General features: G+C 40.2%; 1 protein-coding gene across 1 annotated transcript; it reads left to right on the top strand.

Annotated features, from left to right (window-relative positions):
• The first annotated feature begins 12,591 nt into the window (after positions 1–12,591).
• On the top strand, positions 12,592–13,993 carry LOC118615138 (GRAM domain-containing protein 2B-like). The gene is made up of 2 exons (XM_036239716.1): positions 12,592–13,860; positions 13,952–13,993. Exons 1-2 carry the CDS (start codon positions 12,592–12,594, stop codon positions 13,991–13,993), a joined length of 1,311 nt encoding a protein of 436 aa, XP_036095609.1.
• The last annotated feature ends 2,278 nt before the right edge of the window (positions 13,994–16,271 follow it).

Genomic DNA, 16,271 nt, shown 5'->3' on the forward strand with positions numbered 1-16,271 from the left:
GTCAGACAGAAGCACAAAGAGAACAGAGACACCAACCTCACTATTAAAACCCAGGGCTTAACTGTATCAATGACCAAGTTATTCTCTTTATGTCTAAATAGTGGTATCATGTGGACAAGACAATATCTGTTCCATCAATGGTAAAAGATAGAAAGGGGTAAGATTCACTGAAGTTAACCCTCGTCTTTCTTTTTTTTTTTTAATTAATTAATTTTTGTTACAGATGTTTCTCCTTTTCCCCCCACTGATTCTCCCCTCCTCTTCCCTCCCTGCCCTGTCCCCAGTTTTGTTGTCCATGTCCACTGTTCATGCTTACATGCATATAAGTTCTGTGGTTTATCTCTCCCCCACCACCCCCTCTTCTGGGGATTGTCAGTCTGTACCCCATTTCCACGTCTCTGGGACTACGCCATTCTTCAGACTGTTATGTTCATTATATTCCACAAATAAGTGAGATCATATGATATTTGTCTTTCTCTGTTTGGCTTGTTTCACTTAGGATGATACTTTCCAGGTCCCTCCATGTAGTCTCAAAGGATAAGAGATCTTTCTTTCTTATAGCTGCATAGTACTCCATTGTGTATATGTACCACAGTTTTGTTATCCATTTGTCTACTGATGGACATTTGGGCTGTTTCCAGATCTTAGCTATTGTAAATAGTGTTGCTACAAACATGGGGGTACATATATTCTTTCTTATTGGTGTTTCAGGGTTCTTAGGGTATATTCCCTAAGAAGTGGGATCACTGGGTCAAATGGAAGTACAATTTTTAATTTTATGAGGTAACACCATATTGTTTTCCATAGTGGCTGCACCAGTCTGCATTCCCACCCGCAGTGTACTAGAGGTCCCTTTTCTCCACACCCTCGCCAACACGTGTTGTTTGATGATTTGTTGATGGCGGCCATTCTGACAGGTGTGAGGTGATACCTCATTGTTGTTTTAATTTGCATCTCTCTGATGATTAGTGATGTTGAGCATTTCTTCATATGTCTCTTAGCCATTTGTATGTCCTGTTTGGAGAGGTGTCTATTTAGTTCCTCTGCCCATTTTTTATTTGAGTTCTTTGTCTTCCTTTTGTGGAGTTGTATGACTCTCTATATATTGGAAATTAACCCCTTATCTGATATATCATTGGCAATTATGCTCTCCCATACAGTGGGTAGCATTTCCATTTTGATGATTGTATCTTTTGCTGTGCAGAAGCTTTTGAGTTTGATGTAGTCCCATGTGTTCATTTTCTCCTTTGTTTCTGTTGCCTTAGGTGATGTATCAGTGAAAATTCTGCTGCGTATGATGTCTGAAATTTTGTTGCCTACATTTTCTTCTAGGATTTTTATGGATTCATGAGTCACATTTAAGTCTTTTATCCATTTTGAGTTTATTCTTGTGTAGGGTGTAAGTTGGTGGTCTAGCTTCATTTTTTTGCATGTATCTGTCCAATTTTCCCAACACCATTTATTAAAGAGGCTGTCCTTACTCCATTGTATGCTCTTACCACCTTTGTCAAATATTAATTGAGCATATTGCCTTGGGTCCATTTCCGGGTTTTCTGTTCTGTCCCACTGGTCTATATGTTTGTTCTTGTGCCAGTACCAGGCTGTTTTGATTACAGTGGCTTTGTAGTATAGCCTGAAATCTGGTAATGTGATCCCTCCAACTTTGTTCTTCTTTTTGAAGATTGCTGTGGCTATTCAAGGTCTTTTTTGGTTCCATATGAACTTTTGAAGTACTTGTTCTAATTCTGTGAAGTATGCCATTGGCATTTTGATGTAGATTGCATTGAATCTATAGATTGCTTTGGGTAATATGGACATTTTAATGATGTTAATTCTTCCAATCCATGAACAGGGTATCTTCTTCCACTTTTTAATATCTTCTTCTATTTCTTTTTTCAATGTCCTGTAGTTTTCTGCGAATAGGTCCTTTATTTCTTTGGTTAAGTTTATTCCTAGGTATCTTAATTTTTTTGCCGCAATGGTAAATGGAATTGTTTTCTTAGTTTCTCCTTCTGTGAGTTCATTGTTGGTGTATAAGAATGCCGTCGATTTCTTGACGTTAGTTTTGTATCCTGCTACTTTTCCAAATTCATTTATTAAGTCTAGGAAATTGTTGATGGAGTCTTTGGGGTTTTCTATGTATAGTATCATGTCATCTGCAAATAATGACAGTTTTACTTCCTCCTTTCCAATTTGGATCCCTTTTATTTTATTTTTTTTTCATGTCTGATTGCTGTGGCTAAGACTTCCAGTACTATGTTAAATAAGAGTGGTGAAAGTGGGCATCCTTGTCTTATTCCTGTTCTTAAGGAAAATGCTTCCAGTTTTTGCCCATTGATTATGATGTTGGCTGTAGGTCTTTTATATATGGCCTTTATTATGTCTAGATATGATCCCTCTATTCCCACATTGCTGAGCGTTTTTATCAGAAATGGATGTTGGATTTTGTCGAAGGCTTTTTCAGCAATTATTGATATGATCATGTAGTTTTTATTCTTCATTTTATTTATGTGGTGTATCATGTTTATTGATTTGCAAATATTGTACCAGCCTTGCATCCCTGGGATAAATCCCACTTGGTCATGGTAGATAATTTTTTTGGTGTACTGCTGGATCCAATTTGCTAGTATTTTGTTCAGGATTTTGGCGTGTATGTTCATCAGGGATATTAGCCTGTAGTTTTCTTTCTTTGTAGTGTCTTTTTTTGGTTTTGGAATTAGAAGTATGCTGGCTTCATAAAACAAGTTTGGAAATCTTCTTTCTTATTGAAATTTTTGAAATAGTTTGAGGAGAATGGGTATTAGTTGTTCTTTGAATGTTCGGTAAAACTCCTCGTGAAGCCATCCGGGCCTGGGCTTTTGTTTGCTGTAACCCTCCTATTTCATTTTTATTTTATTACATAAAGATATTTAACTTTATCCACTCACAGAGGTACTCTAGAGAATAATTAGCTATTACACATAAAGTATTTACAATTATATTAGATTCAACTGCATTATTAATTTAAAAATTTGTGTTGTATGAAATGAACTTTGACATCTTAGGGTGTTGCACTGGAGGGGGATGTAAAATGTCATATAATGGCTAGAAAAGAAGCTATATTCTCAGAGGTAATAAGACTGCACACTTACAGGTTCCATTCCTCTCTCAAACTGCAAACATAACAATTTAGCAATAAAGAACAAACCTTCCCTCTGGCTGCATGGAATTAAGAAAACAAACTAATCAGCATAACTGAGGCATACTTTACAGGCACAAATTTATAATCTTCACTTTTTCCAGTTCTTCTGACAAACGTATTGGCCTATTGACACCTTATGATAGACCTATTTCTATTTATCTGTTTTTTTTTTTTTTTTTAATAATGTATCTCACAAGGGGAATAAGCAGAAAACACAGTGCAGCACAACTGTGTTTTTATTTTTTTTTTATTTCCCATTCACAATTACTGGAGGTACAAACAACATATGATCCAAACCATTAACATTTGTCTGCACCTGACAAAAGGCATTCTTTACCTTTCAAGTCCAGGTTACATTTTCAGCAGCAGGTGTTGTGAATCTACGTGAAGTGAAACAAGCTTGTAAATTCATTTCTCAGGTCAACATGCTTCCGCGTGTTTCATGGGACCAGAAATAAGAGGAGCAGTTTTGCCTTTCTATTTTCCAAAATTTCTCTAAAGCATGGAAGTCTTTAGCTTACTTTTAGATTCTATAAGCTTGGCTGATCATTTTCATGTAGTGTTTGTTTTTTCGAGCAGAGGCTGGTTACCCAGCCCACCTTTCCTGCCCTCTGCCCCACCCCCTTCCTCTGCATACCTTTGATCCTGTTGGATCACAGAAGTGTGGGAGCAAGTCCTGTACAGCAAATAAATATTCATACCTCCACACCTTTCCTGATGCTTGGAATGCCCTTAGTTTCTTTACCCACTTGGAACATTTCAACACAGCCTTCAAGATTCAGGTAAAGCATCACCTGCTTTATGAAGTCTTTCCAATCCACCCTATTTACTCTCTCATTGTTAGTCATTCCCTCTCCTTTCCTTCTATGTGCATTTGAACATGCATCAGTTATTGTTAGGGTCGCCATATAATATATTGTCCAAACCAGGGCACTTTTGCACTGTTAATAATTACACTGGGACATCAGGCACAAACTATGACTGTCCTAGTTAACTAGGATACATAGTCACTCTCCTTGCAGCAGTTACGGCATTGCATTGTGGAACCACCCACTTCCTGCCACTAGACTGTGAGGGTAAGGCTGTTTGTACCTTGTGCAATGGCCAGTGGTATGTAAATACTTAGTGGATGTCTAATGCTCTACTATTACCTTTCTTCTAGTAAAGGTGCCATTAGGGAATTGCCTTACTCCACACTTTGTATGCTTCCACTACCCACCTATGTCATTTAGATGGAGCTGAACTCACCATGTGGGAAGGGACATGACTCACATTCCACTGATTAAAGTAATACAACTCACTGTCAGTGGTTGGCTCAGATCTGCACATGGTGGTCTAATTAGAGCCAACTGTGTAAATTTTGTTCAAATTGTGAAGGGCAGCTGTACTGTGAGCCTGGAACTTCCAGAGGACCTCTCACCGCCAAGCAGATCTACTCATGAGAATGAAGTCAACACCGAAGAAAACAGCCGAGACACGGATCTCCCAAGAAACCACTAGAACTTTTTCTCCAATGTTGCTGAAGCTAGATTTTTTTCTCCATCTCAAATTTCTGAGTTACATGAACTCATAAGTTACCCTTTTGCTGAAGTCAGTTTGAATTGTGTTTCTATCTTTTGAAGAAAAAAAAAAGATTTATATTTTCCTGACTGATGAGGTGGGGCCATAAGAGGCTCTCAATGAGTTCTAAGTGAGTGGATTGAGTGAATGGAGTACTTGTGTGCAGCCTCAGGACTGTGAAGGATGAGGTACCTCTCCCTAGAGTCAGCTCACCCTTCAGGAGTGCCCTGCCCTAGCAGTGCTTCCTTTGGGGAGCGCTCTTGGGCCGTCAACACAGCTCTCGTGTTTGTTTTTTCTTTTCCCATTTCACAGGCACTTTTTGCCATTAGTTACTTGATAGTAATTTGGGGACAGCTGGTGAGGTAAAAGGAGGTGTTCTTTCCAGCTATTTCTTATAAAAGTAACAGGAGGTTTGACATACACCATCAAGGCCAAAACCACCTTCTCCCTAACCTTTCTCTTCCCAGCCCCTTATTTTTATCAAGACAAATTGACTTTGTCCAAGCACACACACACTTCAGAATGCCAATTTGGTCTTACTTGTCCAATAAACACTGCTGTCATGTGTCCTCAAACCTAAGAGGCCTTGTATAAAAATATATAGAAAAAATATATTTAGGAATCTCAGACACGGAGGCCTATAAAACATTTTATGGTAGGGAGAGTGTGGATATTGTCAAAATCATTATATGAACAGCCCATGGAGACCCCGTTGTACTGAGCACCATAGTGAAGACTCTGGATCCTGGGAAGTGGACTGGTGTGGAGCTGCCTGACAACATTTGAATTGAGAATCTAGATGTCAAGTGTGTCTTTCTGAGGATTGGATGTGGATAGAGCATAAGAATGCCATTTGATGAAGCAAGTATAAACATCTATTTGGAAAAAATTGTATTTGGGGGATTGTTGGACAAAAGTTCACTTCTGTTTCTCAGGACTAAGCACTGAATCATGTTACATTAATATATAAAATGACAGGTTAATGTCATCGCATCCAACCATCAGTTTTTGACTAACTTGGTTCTAATGACCCACTTAGGCACTAGAAGCTCTTACTAGAGATTGTGACACAGGAACTCTGTGGCTACATTCCAGTGGCGTAGAACACTTTCTCTGTTTGTCTCTGTGGCTTTGCCTACATGGCTTACATTACCTCACAGGGTATTGATCTTCTATGTCCCAAATCTGTTATCCACACAACTAATTTTTTAACATTATAAATGAAATAATATCTTTCCTGAGCTTAAAAGTCTTTACTGGATTTTCATTTACTTGGAATAAATTTCAAATTCTTTGCCATATTCTATAATGCTCTGCCTGTCTGGTCCCTCTACAGTCAATTCATATGACTCATGCCTTACTCTCTAAACTCCAGCCAGAGCTTTCTTTTAACACCTTAAATGTGCTGTACTCATTTCAGTCTCAGGGCCTTTGCACATGCTTCTCCTTCTGCCTGGAAGGTTGTTACTTCCCCATTGCTGCTACTACCCCCCTCCACTTTTTCCAACTTTAAATCCCTTTTTGCATTTGGTAATTGCACATTCATGTGCTTGTTTATTTAATGTCTCTCCTCACTGAAGTCTAAGCTCTAGGAAGGTAGGAGGGGACCTGATCTGTTTACCACTTTGTTCACCGGCACATGGAAGGTACAAAATAAATATTTGTTGAAATATGATAGAATACAATCACACAGATGGCCTAGAGTTCATAGACCACTTAGCTTAGGCACTTCTTTCCTATTCTGAGTGACTACTAGTGACCCCTAGAAGCACTGTCCTCTCTTTACTAGTCCTGGATACAGACCTGCCCTAAAGAGGCTTTTTAAAATCATAAATATTAGAGCTAAAAGCTACACTGGAGATATTTGCTTCCAGATGGGAGACTCTGGGTTTATCAAGCTAAAGAGACTTACTTTAGAGGGGATCACTTCTCTACTCCTCTATGTTCCTTGATGAGGAATTTTCCATAAACACGCCGTGTCTCTTACTTCCCCGTTGGAGGATGAGTGAGCTAGAGGATTATGAGTTTGAGAGAAGAACTAGGTATGCGGGTCTAGCCCCTCAGCCCCTTTTACTTAGGGATCTGCCACAGGACATACTTATTCGGCACTGCTCCTCCTTGCCCCAAGTTTTCAGGCTTAAGCTGTGCCCCGTGGGGAGGCCTGCAGCTATCTAGTTGTTCTTCTGACTGGGGTTAGTGGCTAGACTTGCCTAATTCTGGATTCAGTGTTTATAAGGCCATGGTGCTTGTACACTTAAGCTCTACTCTCAAATCTATGTTTTATTAGTTTTAAAAGAGATAATTTTCTGATTCCTCTTCCTATTTTAGTGAGCTCATAATTAGGTGAGCTTAGTCTATATCTCAACACCAAAGCTCCACAGTTGATCACTGTTAAAGTTAGGAACTAATCTCCCCAAACACCAGCTCTGATTTCTAATGAATAATGCGCTTACCTCAGCCAGTTCACCACACCTTCCTTCTCTGCCACTCTGATCTGTCTACTGCAGTCAGCAGCCCCTGACCCAGAGCTACAGAGACAACAGTGTCTTCTAATCCATGCTTTTCCCATGCTAGTTGTGGTTAAAGACATATTTAGAATGATTTCATCATGAACATGTTTTGGGGCTAATAAAATAAATGTTTATAGAGCCAACTTAATAGGCAAATTGGGTAATGATCAGATTAATAAGATAAATACAAATACCTCATTATGAGTTAATTGGTTAGAATGCATTTTTAGCAATCAACATGTTTATATTTACTTTTCCCTAAATCATTTAGTCAATTCTCTAATTTTTGTTTTATTTTACATTGTTTCATGCAACTCTTTAAACTTATCATTTCACTCTGACATTTATATTGATATGAGATCAGGAATTAACCCTTTTTTGGTTGAAGTATATTTCAGTTAATGATGACAAAGAAGAGAATTGTATTCTGCTATATTTTTACTATACTGCAGTACCTATAATATTCTAATGTACCAACAGGTGGACCTTTCCCATGTTTAAATGGAGCATTACAGGGTATGATTATGACCTTACTTGTTGAAACAATGATCTTCTCTGATCATCCTGGAAACAAAGGGGAAGAGAAAAACCACTTACAACAAAAAAGCAAAAGAAACATATTTCTTTACTGAGAATCCTTAATCATTCTCTAGTGTTCCAACTTAAGCAAAAAGCAAAAGAAATAATAATATAAATAAAATAACATTTAAAGAGCAAACAAACAGAAGTTCCTCCCATGCAGCCATACTGTTTCTCTGGTGGTGTTCAAAAGGTAAAGCCATTTCACATTACGCATTTGGAGGAGCAAGGGATCAATGGATGTTTTCACCTACGTATCACTTTCCTTCCATTAGGAGACAGACCCTCTACATTTTTTTCTGTGTCAAGGTAGCATACGTCCTTCTCAGTTTGGAGGCTGTGCACTATATTTCAGAGACTCTTGTGTCTTTGACATAGCTATAGAGTTTTATTTCTTATAGTTTTGTTTCTTCTTGACTCTCCACCCCTTGCTTCCTTTGCCATGAAGGCCACATAACACATGCCGATGCTCCCGGGAAACTGCAGGAATCCTGAGTGAATGCAAAGAAGTCCTCTGGGCTTGCAGAAGAATTTTGTGAGCAAGAACTAAAGTTGTGCTGTTTATTCCACAATATAACCGGTCTTATTCTACTATGGCAGATGGTGTGGACATTGTATACTTTATTTGCACCCACATTTTATCGGAGAGAACATAGTCACATGGATAATCCTGGTTCAAAAGCTACCTGAGCTGTTGATACTCCATTACTATGAAAACAGAAGGGGGTAGATAGTGGATGGGGGGTCATCAACCTCACTCCCTTGCCTCACATTCCAGCATTGCACTCACTTAAAATGCCCTCCTCCCACTTCTCAGTCTGTGCACACCCCACACATCCTCCGGGACACAGCTTTCTGCAAACTCCTCAACATTTTGATTTCTCTTTCGTCTAAATTCTGACTGCTTAATGTTTATAATCTTTTATTGAGTAACTTGTTAATTTAAAAATTTATGAACTACTTACCTCCAGGCATTGTGCTAGACAGTGGGTATATAATAGTGGGTATATAATCTTCAACATCCAGAGCACAGGACTCTACCCAAGTTACATGGTTAAAGATCCTTGGTTGAGTATATAAATAAGTCAGTAACGTGATGACATGTTAAGTGGCAGAACACTCTTGGAAGATAAGGGAAGGGAGAACATCCTGAAGTAGATAGTAAGATGCATGAGGACAAGGATCACATCTGTCTTAGATTCTGTCTTATCTCCAGTGACAGTCCCTGAGTCTGGCACAAAACAGGTACTTAATATGGTTCTGTTGTTTTCATGGAGAACTGTGAGGCAAATGGCCTGAGAGGGGCATGTTGGGGAATCTTGGAACATAGGATGGACTAGTACGTAGGATGGGACCAGATTTTGAGAAGTTAGTTATGGATTTTTTTTAATGTGCTAGAAAATTAGAAGCATAAGCTATTTTTCTAAAAAGGGGGGACTGTAGAAAGATTAAACTGGTTTGCTAAGTAGAAGTAAGGGAAAACTATGATGATGAAAACCTAAGTTGCGATGGCAAAGGTGGATCTCAATAAAAATAGGCAAATCTAATGGACATTTCAAAGGGAAGTTCAATAAGAACTGTTCTAATGTTTTCCAGCATATGTTAAAGTAAATGGGACCAATCCTTAATCTACTTGTCAAGTGGGCCCTGCCCTCTTATGTACTCTTTCCCTGTCAGTGAAGCCCCTGGACCATCGGTACATATCAATGTACAATAAGAGAGAGGGAGAAGCCAGATCAGAGGAAGGGTAGGGTAGAGGATGGCTGGAGGGATGAGGGTAGTAGAAGGAATGCATTCCAGAAAGAATGGCCTGACTGGGAAACCGTGAGGTCCAGAGTGGAGGCACACAGGCAGTGGGCTATAGCAGTGGAAATGTGTGTGTCTCTCTGTGTGTGTACATGTGTGTATGTATTCAGAAAATATCAGCAAATGTGTCTCCATCCACCAACACTGCCCTTCAGCTATGTTTCAAACCACCTACTTGTTCCTCCATTTATCCAATAAGGACTTAGTACCATTTACATGCCAAACACTGGGGACATAAAAAAGAACCAGGCAGACGTGGTCTCTATGTTCAGAGGACCTATATATAAAGGTAATATAAATGATAAAAACATACAAATTAATTAATTCACTAAAATTGTGTTAAGTGGGAGGGAGAGAACTCTGTACTCTTATTCTATCAATCTTACCTCCTTAAAGTAAGAGAGTTTAGGTAAAAAGCTGCGGAAGCAAGAGGTATTTTGGGTAAGCTAATGCTTTGAGGATAGCTCATCTGAGAAGATGCTAGCCTGGCGAGGAAGGCCTGAGCCTGCAGACTTGGAGCGATTCTACCTCACTCGCTCCCACATGCTGGCACCTAGTCCAAGGGTGAACTCAGTGAGAGCAAAATCTTTGGAGGCCTGGAAATCTCTCTCCAGCATTCTCCTCAATTGCTTCCAATTTCAGTCTGTAGGTCTGTCTTTGGGTTCAAGATACAAGAGACATAAGGGTAGCAAAACGATAATACAAGTGGGCTATCAAGAAAAGAAGGGGAAATAGTAGAGGTTTTGGGTGAAAGGACTATAGCTGTGTAACTTATTTTTTATTTACATTTCATTTTCTCCCTCTTTTTCTACCCAATGGATCCCAAATTTGTTACACAGCAGAGTCTGGACTGTGTTCCTGGCTGGAACCTCCAGCAGTCCTAGTTCCACAGACTCCTGAGTAGAGAAGCCAGTGTGCCCAAAACCCCTGTTCTACTTGAGCTATAACTGAGGAACTGGGGGCTGTCCTGTTGAATGGGTCCTTCTACTAGGCAATTTTATTCCCAGGGGCAGAGCCCATCACCGTGTGTCCTTTAGCGTAGGGCACACTGCCTGCCTTGGATTTGCCCCCAACTTTCCTCCCCCAAACAATGGCAGCTCAGTGAATCGAGCTACGACTCGAGCTGTCAGGACATCTGACTCTTGTCTTTAGAGAGGACGACTTCGAGTAGGGCAGGTGGAGAGGGTGGGTGTTGGTGGGATTTGGGGAGAAACAGATTCTATGTGGATATCTTATGTATGGATGTGTGTGTGTGTGTGTGTGTGTGTGTGTAAGAAAAAGTCTTGGGAAGGAAGAATGTCTCAGTTCTAAGCATGTGGGAGGGCACCCATGGGTACAAAGAACGTTAGACTTTCAGGAATACAGGCCAAAGAACTTTGTTCCATACTTGTCTTACTGTATACATATTACGAAGTGAAAACTTATAAGGTATACATGCGTACTATGCTATTAAATTATTTTTAAGGATTTAACACTGTAGAACTTGATTATTCAGCATAAAAATGAATATTAATTTAAATAAGTTTATTATCATTTCTGCCTAATTATAATTTATTTACAAAACATTGATATCTTGCAATATAAAGGCAATCTGTATTTTACAAAATGACTAAGGTATAATTCCTTACTTTAACAGCATACATTGTAGTAGAAGAGATGAAAAAAAATATATACACCAGTAGCTATAATAAGAGAGCTTTAAATAAAATAATGAAAGATTTCAAAGAATTGTTTTGTTTCAGGTTACTGGAGATAATATCTTGGCGGAGGCAGCATTTAAACTGGAATTTGTGGTATGGACACATATTGGCATGCCAGGTGTTAATGGATGACATTCCAGGTAGAAAGATTACATGTTTAAATTATGGCGCTAGAATAAAGCAATGCTGAGTTCAATTTGGCAAAAGCACAGGGTACAATATGAGAGGAATGTGTACTAACCTGATAAGGACTTTGAGGGCCCTGAGCAAGGATCCCTAGTGTGGACCTTATATAATGAGCAACCTTGGGATCCTTTTGAGTAGCGAAGTTGGATGATGGAGTGGCACTAAGAATGGTGAATCTGTTTCCAGGCTGAGGTAGCTCACCAGGAAGAGATGAAGAGTCAACGGGGAAGGCAGAGTAATGAGATTTCTGCTTGTGGTAGTGGTTCAGGATGGGGCAGACTTAATGGATATATAGCTCAAAAGGAAGACCAGTGCAGACAGGGAAATTGAAGGTAAAAGTTGACAGTCTCAAATTATGGAGGGGAATGTTAAGACTCTAAAGGAAAGGGTTAGGCATTCCACCTTTGCCTACCCTGAGACCTGAAATAAGGAGAAAAAAAATGTAAAAGTGTTCTGGAGGGGTGGGGTGTAGATTAAAATGTTAACATCTGAGGGTGAGGATTTCCTAGCATTGGTTTATATCTCTTGAGTCATCTGCCAAATAGAGGAGACACATGAATAAGAAGTTTTAATTCATACTTGGCTTTATAGTGAAATGTGACTCAGGATTACAAAAGTAGAAATATTAAGTCATATAAAACTGCTTAACTTATTACCTTTTCAAGGAGGGGGACCTCTTGTTAAAATGAAAAACCTGGCTCATCTATTATGATAATAGTCTCAATTATTTTGCAGGTTCCAGCCTGGGAAGAACTGTTATGGATGCCAAAAATGTCTACCCATTTATCCCTCACCAGTTTCACAGGGACTTTGTAAGAACAAATAAAACAAGACAGTATAGGTCGCTTCGGCCCTCCCCTTCTCTCCTTCGCGGCTCTGCCACGCTCGCTGGGCCAATCGTGGCGGCTCGAACGTGTCCAGGTTGGCGGCCTGGATGTGCCCAGCGGCGGGCGCGGGGGAGGCGCGGGGCGGCGCGCAGGGCCTGCGCCCCCGACGGTGGGAGCCGCGGGAGCAGCGGAGCGGGACAGCAGGCGCGGAGGTTCCAAGGTGCCCTCCAGACGCGGCCCGGATGACCGAACTACAGCAAGATGTGGAAGACACAAAGCCTGCCAAAGTGCTCGGGAAGAGAGAGGGCAAAGTGGGCTCGGCCCACTCAGAGGCTGAGAATGGTGTGGAGGAGAAAAAGAAGGTCTGCAGGTCCCCAACAGCCCAGTCTCCCACCCGGTCCAGCGAGGCCGAGTCCCCAGACCAGAAGAACGTCATCTGCCTGCGGTCAAAATCCAGTTGTGATGGTGCCTCTGTAGCAAGCGATAAGAACGACTGTAAATCAGAAAGCAAAAATGACGCTAAGACTGAAAGGAAAAGGAAAAAGTCTTCGTCTTCCAGCCAGTGCCAGGCGAACATGCACTTTCACAAGCTGTTTCTTGATGTCCCAACTGAAGAACCGTTGCGGCAAAGTTTTACCTGTGCTCTACAGAAAGAACTTTTGTACCAAGGGAAGCTGTTTGTATCAGAAAACTGGATTTGTTTTCATTCCAAGGTCTTTGGAAAAGACACCAGGATCTCTATTCCAGCCTTCTCTGTAACCCTAATAAAGAAAACCAAAACTGCCCTGCTGGTGCCAAATGCCCTGATTATAGCGACAGTCACAGACAGGTACATATTTCTCTCCTTCCTCTCCAGAGACTCAACTTATAAACTACTAAAATCTGTTTGTGGACACTTAGAAAATACAAGCGTCGGTAACAGTCCCAATCCGTCTTCTCTTGAAAACAGTTTCCGGGCAGACTGCCCTTCATCTCTGCCTCTGGATTTCAACGATGAATTCTCAGATCTGGATGGAGTGGTTCAGCAAAGACGGCAAGACATGGAAGGGTACAGCAGTTCTGGTTCTCAGACTCCCGAATCCAAGAACTCGCGAGATTCCCATGTGACAGCATCCCAGACAGTTCTAAAAGTCTCCAAGGGAGAAGCAAAATCAACAAGGGCAGATGCCCATGTGCACAGAGCACCTGAAGGAAAAGCCAAGAGTCTCCCTGCACAGGCCGTTGGTCAATCAGAATCCATTGGAATCTTACACAAAGTCAAGTCCCAGAAATGTCCAAATCTTGGCCATATTCTTATCTTCTACGCCATTGTTGTCTGCGCATTAATCATCTCGACCTTCTACATGAGATATAGAATTAATACTCTGGAGGAGCAGCTGGGGTTACTGACCTCCGTTATGGATACCCTTCATACTGAGCAAGCAGCACCATCTGGCCTGGGGTCACAAGTACAATTAAACGTGGAGGTCCTCTGCCGGGAGCTTACAGCTAACATAAGGAAACTAGAAAAGGTATCTCCCTATAAGGCAACTTTAGGCCAGACCTGTCCTCAGCGCTTGTGGCATTCTTAGAACTCAGTAGGAGAGTGAACAGGAGAAAAAGATACAGAACAACTTACAAAAGTTGCTTGAGAATGGTGTCTGACCGACCGGATCGCTCAGGCCAACATGATACCTCGTGCTTCCCTTTGAAGAAGGTGCTCCTGGAGGCGCCCCGTGGAGCGCTCCCTGCTGGCCAGAGGAGCGAGCAGAGAGGCACCCAGCCCTGTTTGCCTTGGAGGTCTCCGGCTCAGGACAGGGGGGAGGGGGAATAATTTTGGTTCCTATGCAATACAAGTTGACCTTGACTCTCTGAGGAAGTTTTCAGTGCTGCTGCCTGAAGGAAACAGACCCGTCTTGGGAGGTCTTGGAAGGACCTGGTGGGCACTTTGAAATGACTGTGGTCCAGTGGCCACCTGTGTCAGCAAACACACTCCACGACGCGCCTTTTCAGCCCTTCCCGCCCTCCTTTACACCCCGCCTTCACACCAAGGGATATATCATGTGCCAACAACCTGACGTGGTCCTTTAAAGAATTAGCCGTAACTCTCCAAAAGGCAATAAAGAGCTCTAACGGACAGACTTGCTTCAAAGAAATAACACCAGCATTGTGTCCTTTTTGTTTCTTCCTTCTCCTGCTACGTTCTGGTTTAAATCATCTGTGTATCTTAACTTCCTGATTGAATGTTGGCAAGAATATTGAGCAGGGCAGATAAACCATTTATGTTTTGTTCCTCTAACTAATACTTAATTGGACTGATTCTCACCCACCCCAAGTCAAGAATCCGTGAGGCATGGGACTGAAGTACTAAATAAACTTACTCTGAAACCAAAACTAATCTTTACACCAAAAAGGGTAATGTGATTTGATACAGGATAAAAAGCACCAAATTTTTAAGATTCTAGGTGGACTATGTTACTTTTGAAAAAGGACGTCATATTGACTGTTGAAACTCATTTCTGCAAGACGATAGCATGCTTTTTTCCTTTTGCTGACTAAATAAAGAAATAACTGGTGGTTTGCTAACTTCCTTTTACCATATGGTTACCTGGTTTTAATAATTATTTAGGTACCGAAAGATCTGTAATATAAAGGATACTCTGTTTCTGTCTGTAATGCATATTATAATCATTTCTATGAAATGTATTTTATTTAATCAGGTAAGCTAATAAGTGAATTGGTTACATCATTTGTTTCTGTTAGCCTACTGGACAAGAATTGTGCCTGGTGCACCGTGGCTTTTAATAAATACTCATTGGTTAAAACAAACAAACAAAAAAAAACAAGACAGTATATGTAAAAAATTTTGTCTACAAAATGTTGCTAGGTGGATATTTTTTATAGGTCTATAAAAATATACTATCTGGATATTACAGCCTATGAGAATATTTTGGAATTATTTTGTTTTATTCTTTTAAATTATATTTAACTTTCATACAAAAATGTAAAGCAGTTTTTTTATGGTTTTATCATTTTTAAGAGCTTTCTATATATGTTGATGAAGGGAGTAGTGGGAATGACAATACTTTAAAGCAAGCACACTGCAGTGGTAATGATGGTGTCTACCAAGCACTCTTAATACTATTGATATACCCACAATCAAAGCACTGGACAGGCAAGCCATCTGGGGCCTGTCCAGGCAATGAACTACAATTAGTGCCTTCTGAGACATTGTAATTCCTTATTACTTATTACTTATTAAACTGGTCATTTAAAGAACATGTTCCTACTCAAGACTTTGAGAAAGAGCCTTTATGGCCATGTTAAGAAGTATCCATCCATTCAATACCCACTGGCTGATATTATATGCTCCTAATTTTTCCATTTGAAAGAGGGAGAAATGTGGAAATTGGAGAGGGATAAGTTTTTCAAATAATAAATATTACTACCAAGTGCCATCACATCCTCATATCACATAACAAGTTAGCATACTTGGCGAAAGAACAAAATATGTTTAGCCTAGGGGCATTGTTTTCTATCCTTGGACCTATTTAAATGCTTTGTTTTCAGAGTTATGGACCAATAGACTTGTTCTCTGGTTCTCAGGACTCTTGAATTGTGTTCATTAGTTTACAATGACTTTAATAAGACTTCCTAAAACCCTGAATGTGTGTGTTCTGAGTGGTTTTTAACTATCATGATAAGGACATTTCATAGCCTCCCCCTCAGTCTGCTACTAGGGCATCTGGTGTGTGCTGACTCTACTCCAGGTCACTGTAATAAGTTTCTATATTCATTTTCATATAACAATTATGCGAGGCAGTTAACATTACCTCTATTCTATAGACAAAGCTAAAAGCATGTATAATTTTTCTAAGATAATAGCTAGTAAAAAGAATGTACAAATAGAAATTTCTTTATTTCCCAGTAACAGAAATCAGCT

This window comes from Molossus molossus, unplaced genomic scaffold (genome assembly GCF_014108415.1).
Source record: "Molossus molossus isolate mMolMol1 unplaced genomic scaffold, mMolMol1.p scaffold_m16_p_1, whole genome shotgun sequence".
In the NCBI taxonomy this organism is placed as follows: domain Eukaryota; kingdom Metazoa; phylum Chordata; class Mammalia; order Chiroptera; family Molossidae; genus Molossus; species Molossus molossus.

What these genes read in the sequence shown, in the direction of transcription:
- LOC118615138 (XM_036239716.1), top strand. Translation starts at nt 12,592, where the DNA reads ATGACCGAACTACAGCAAGATGTGGAAGACACAAAGCCTGCCAAAGTG. An exon ending in ACATAAGGAAACTAGAAAAG is followed by an intron (nt 13,861 to 13,951) that starts GTATCTCCCTAT and finishes CAGGAGAAAAAG; the next exon opens with ATACAGAACAACTTACAAAA.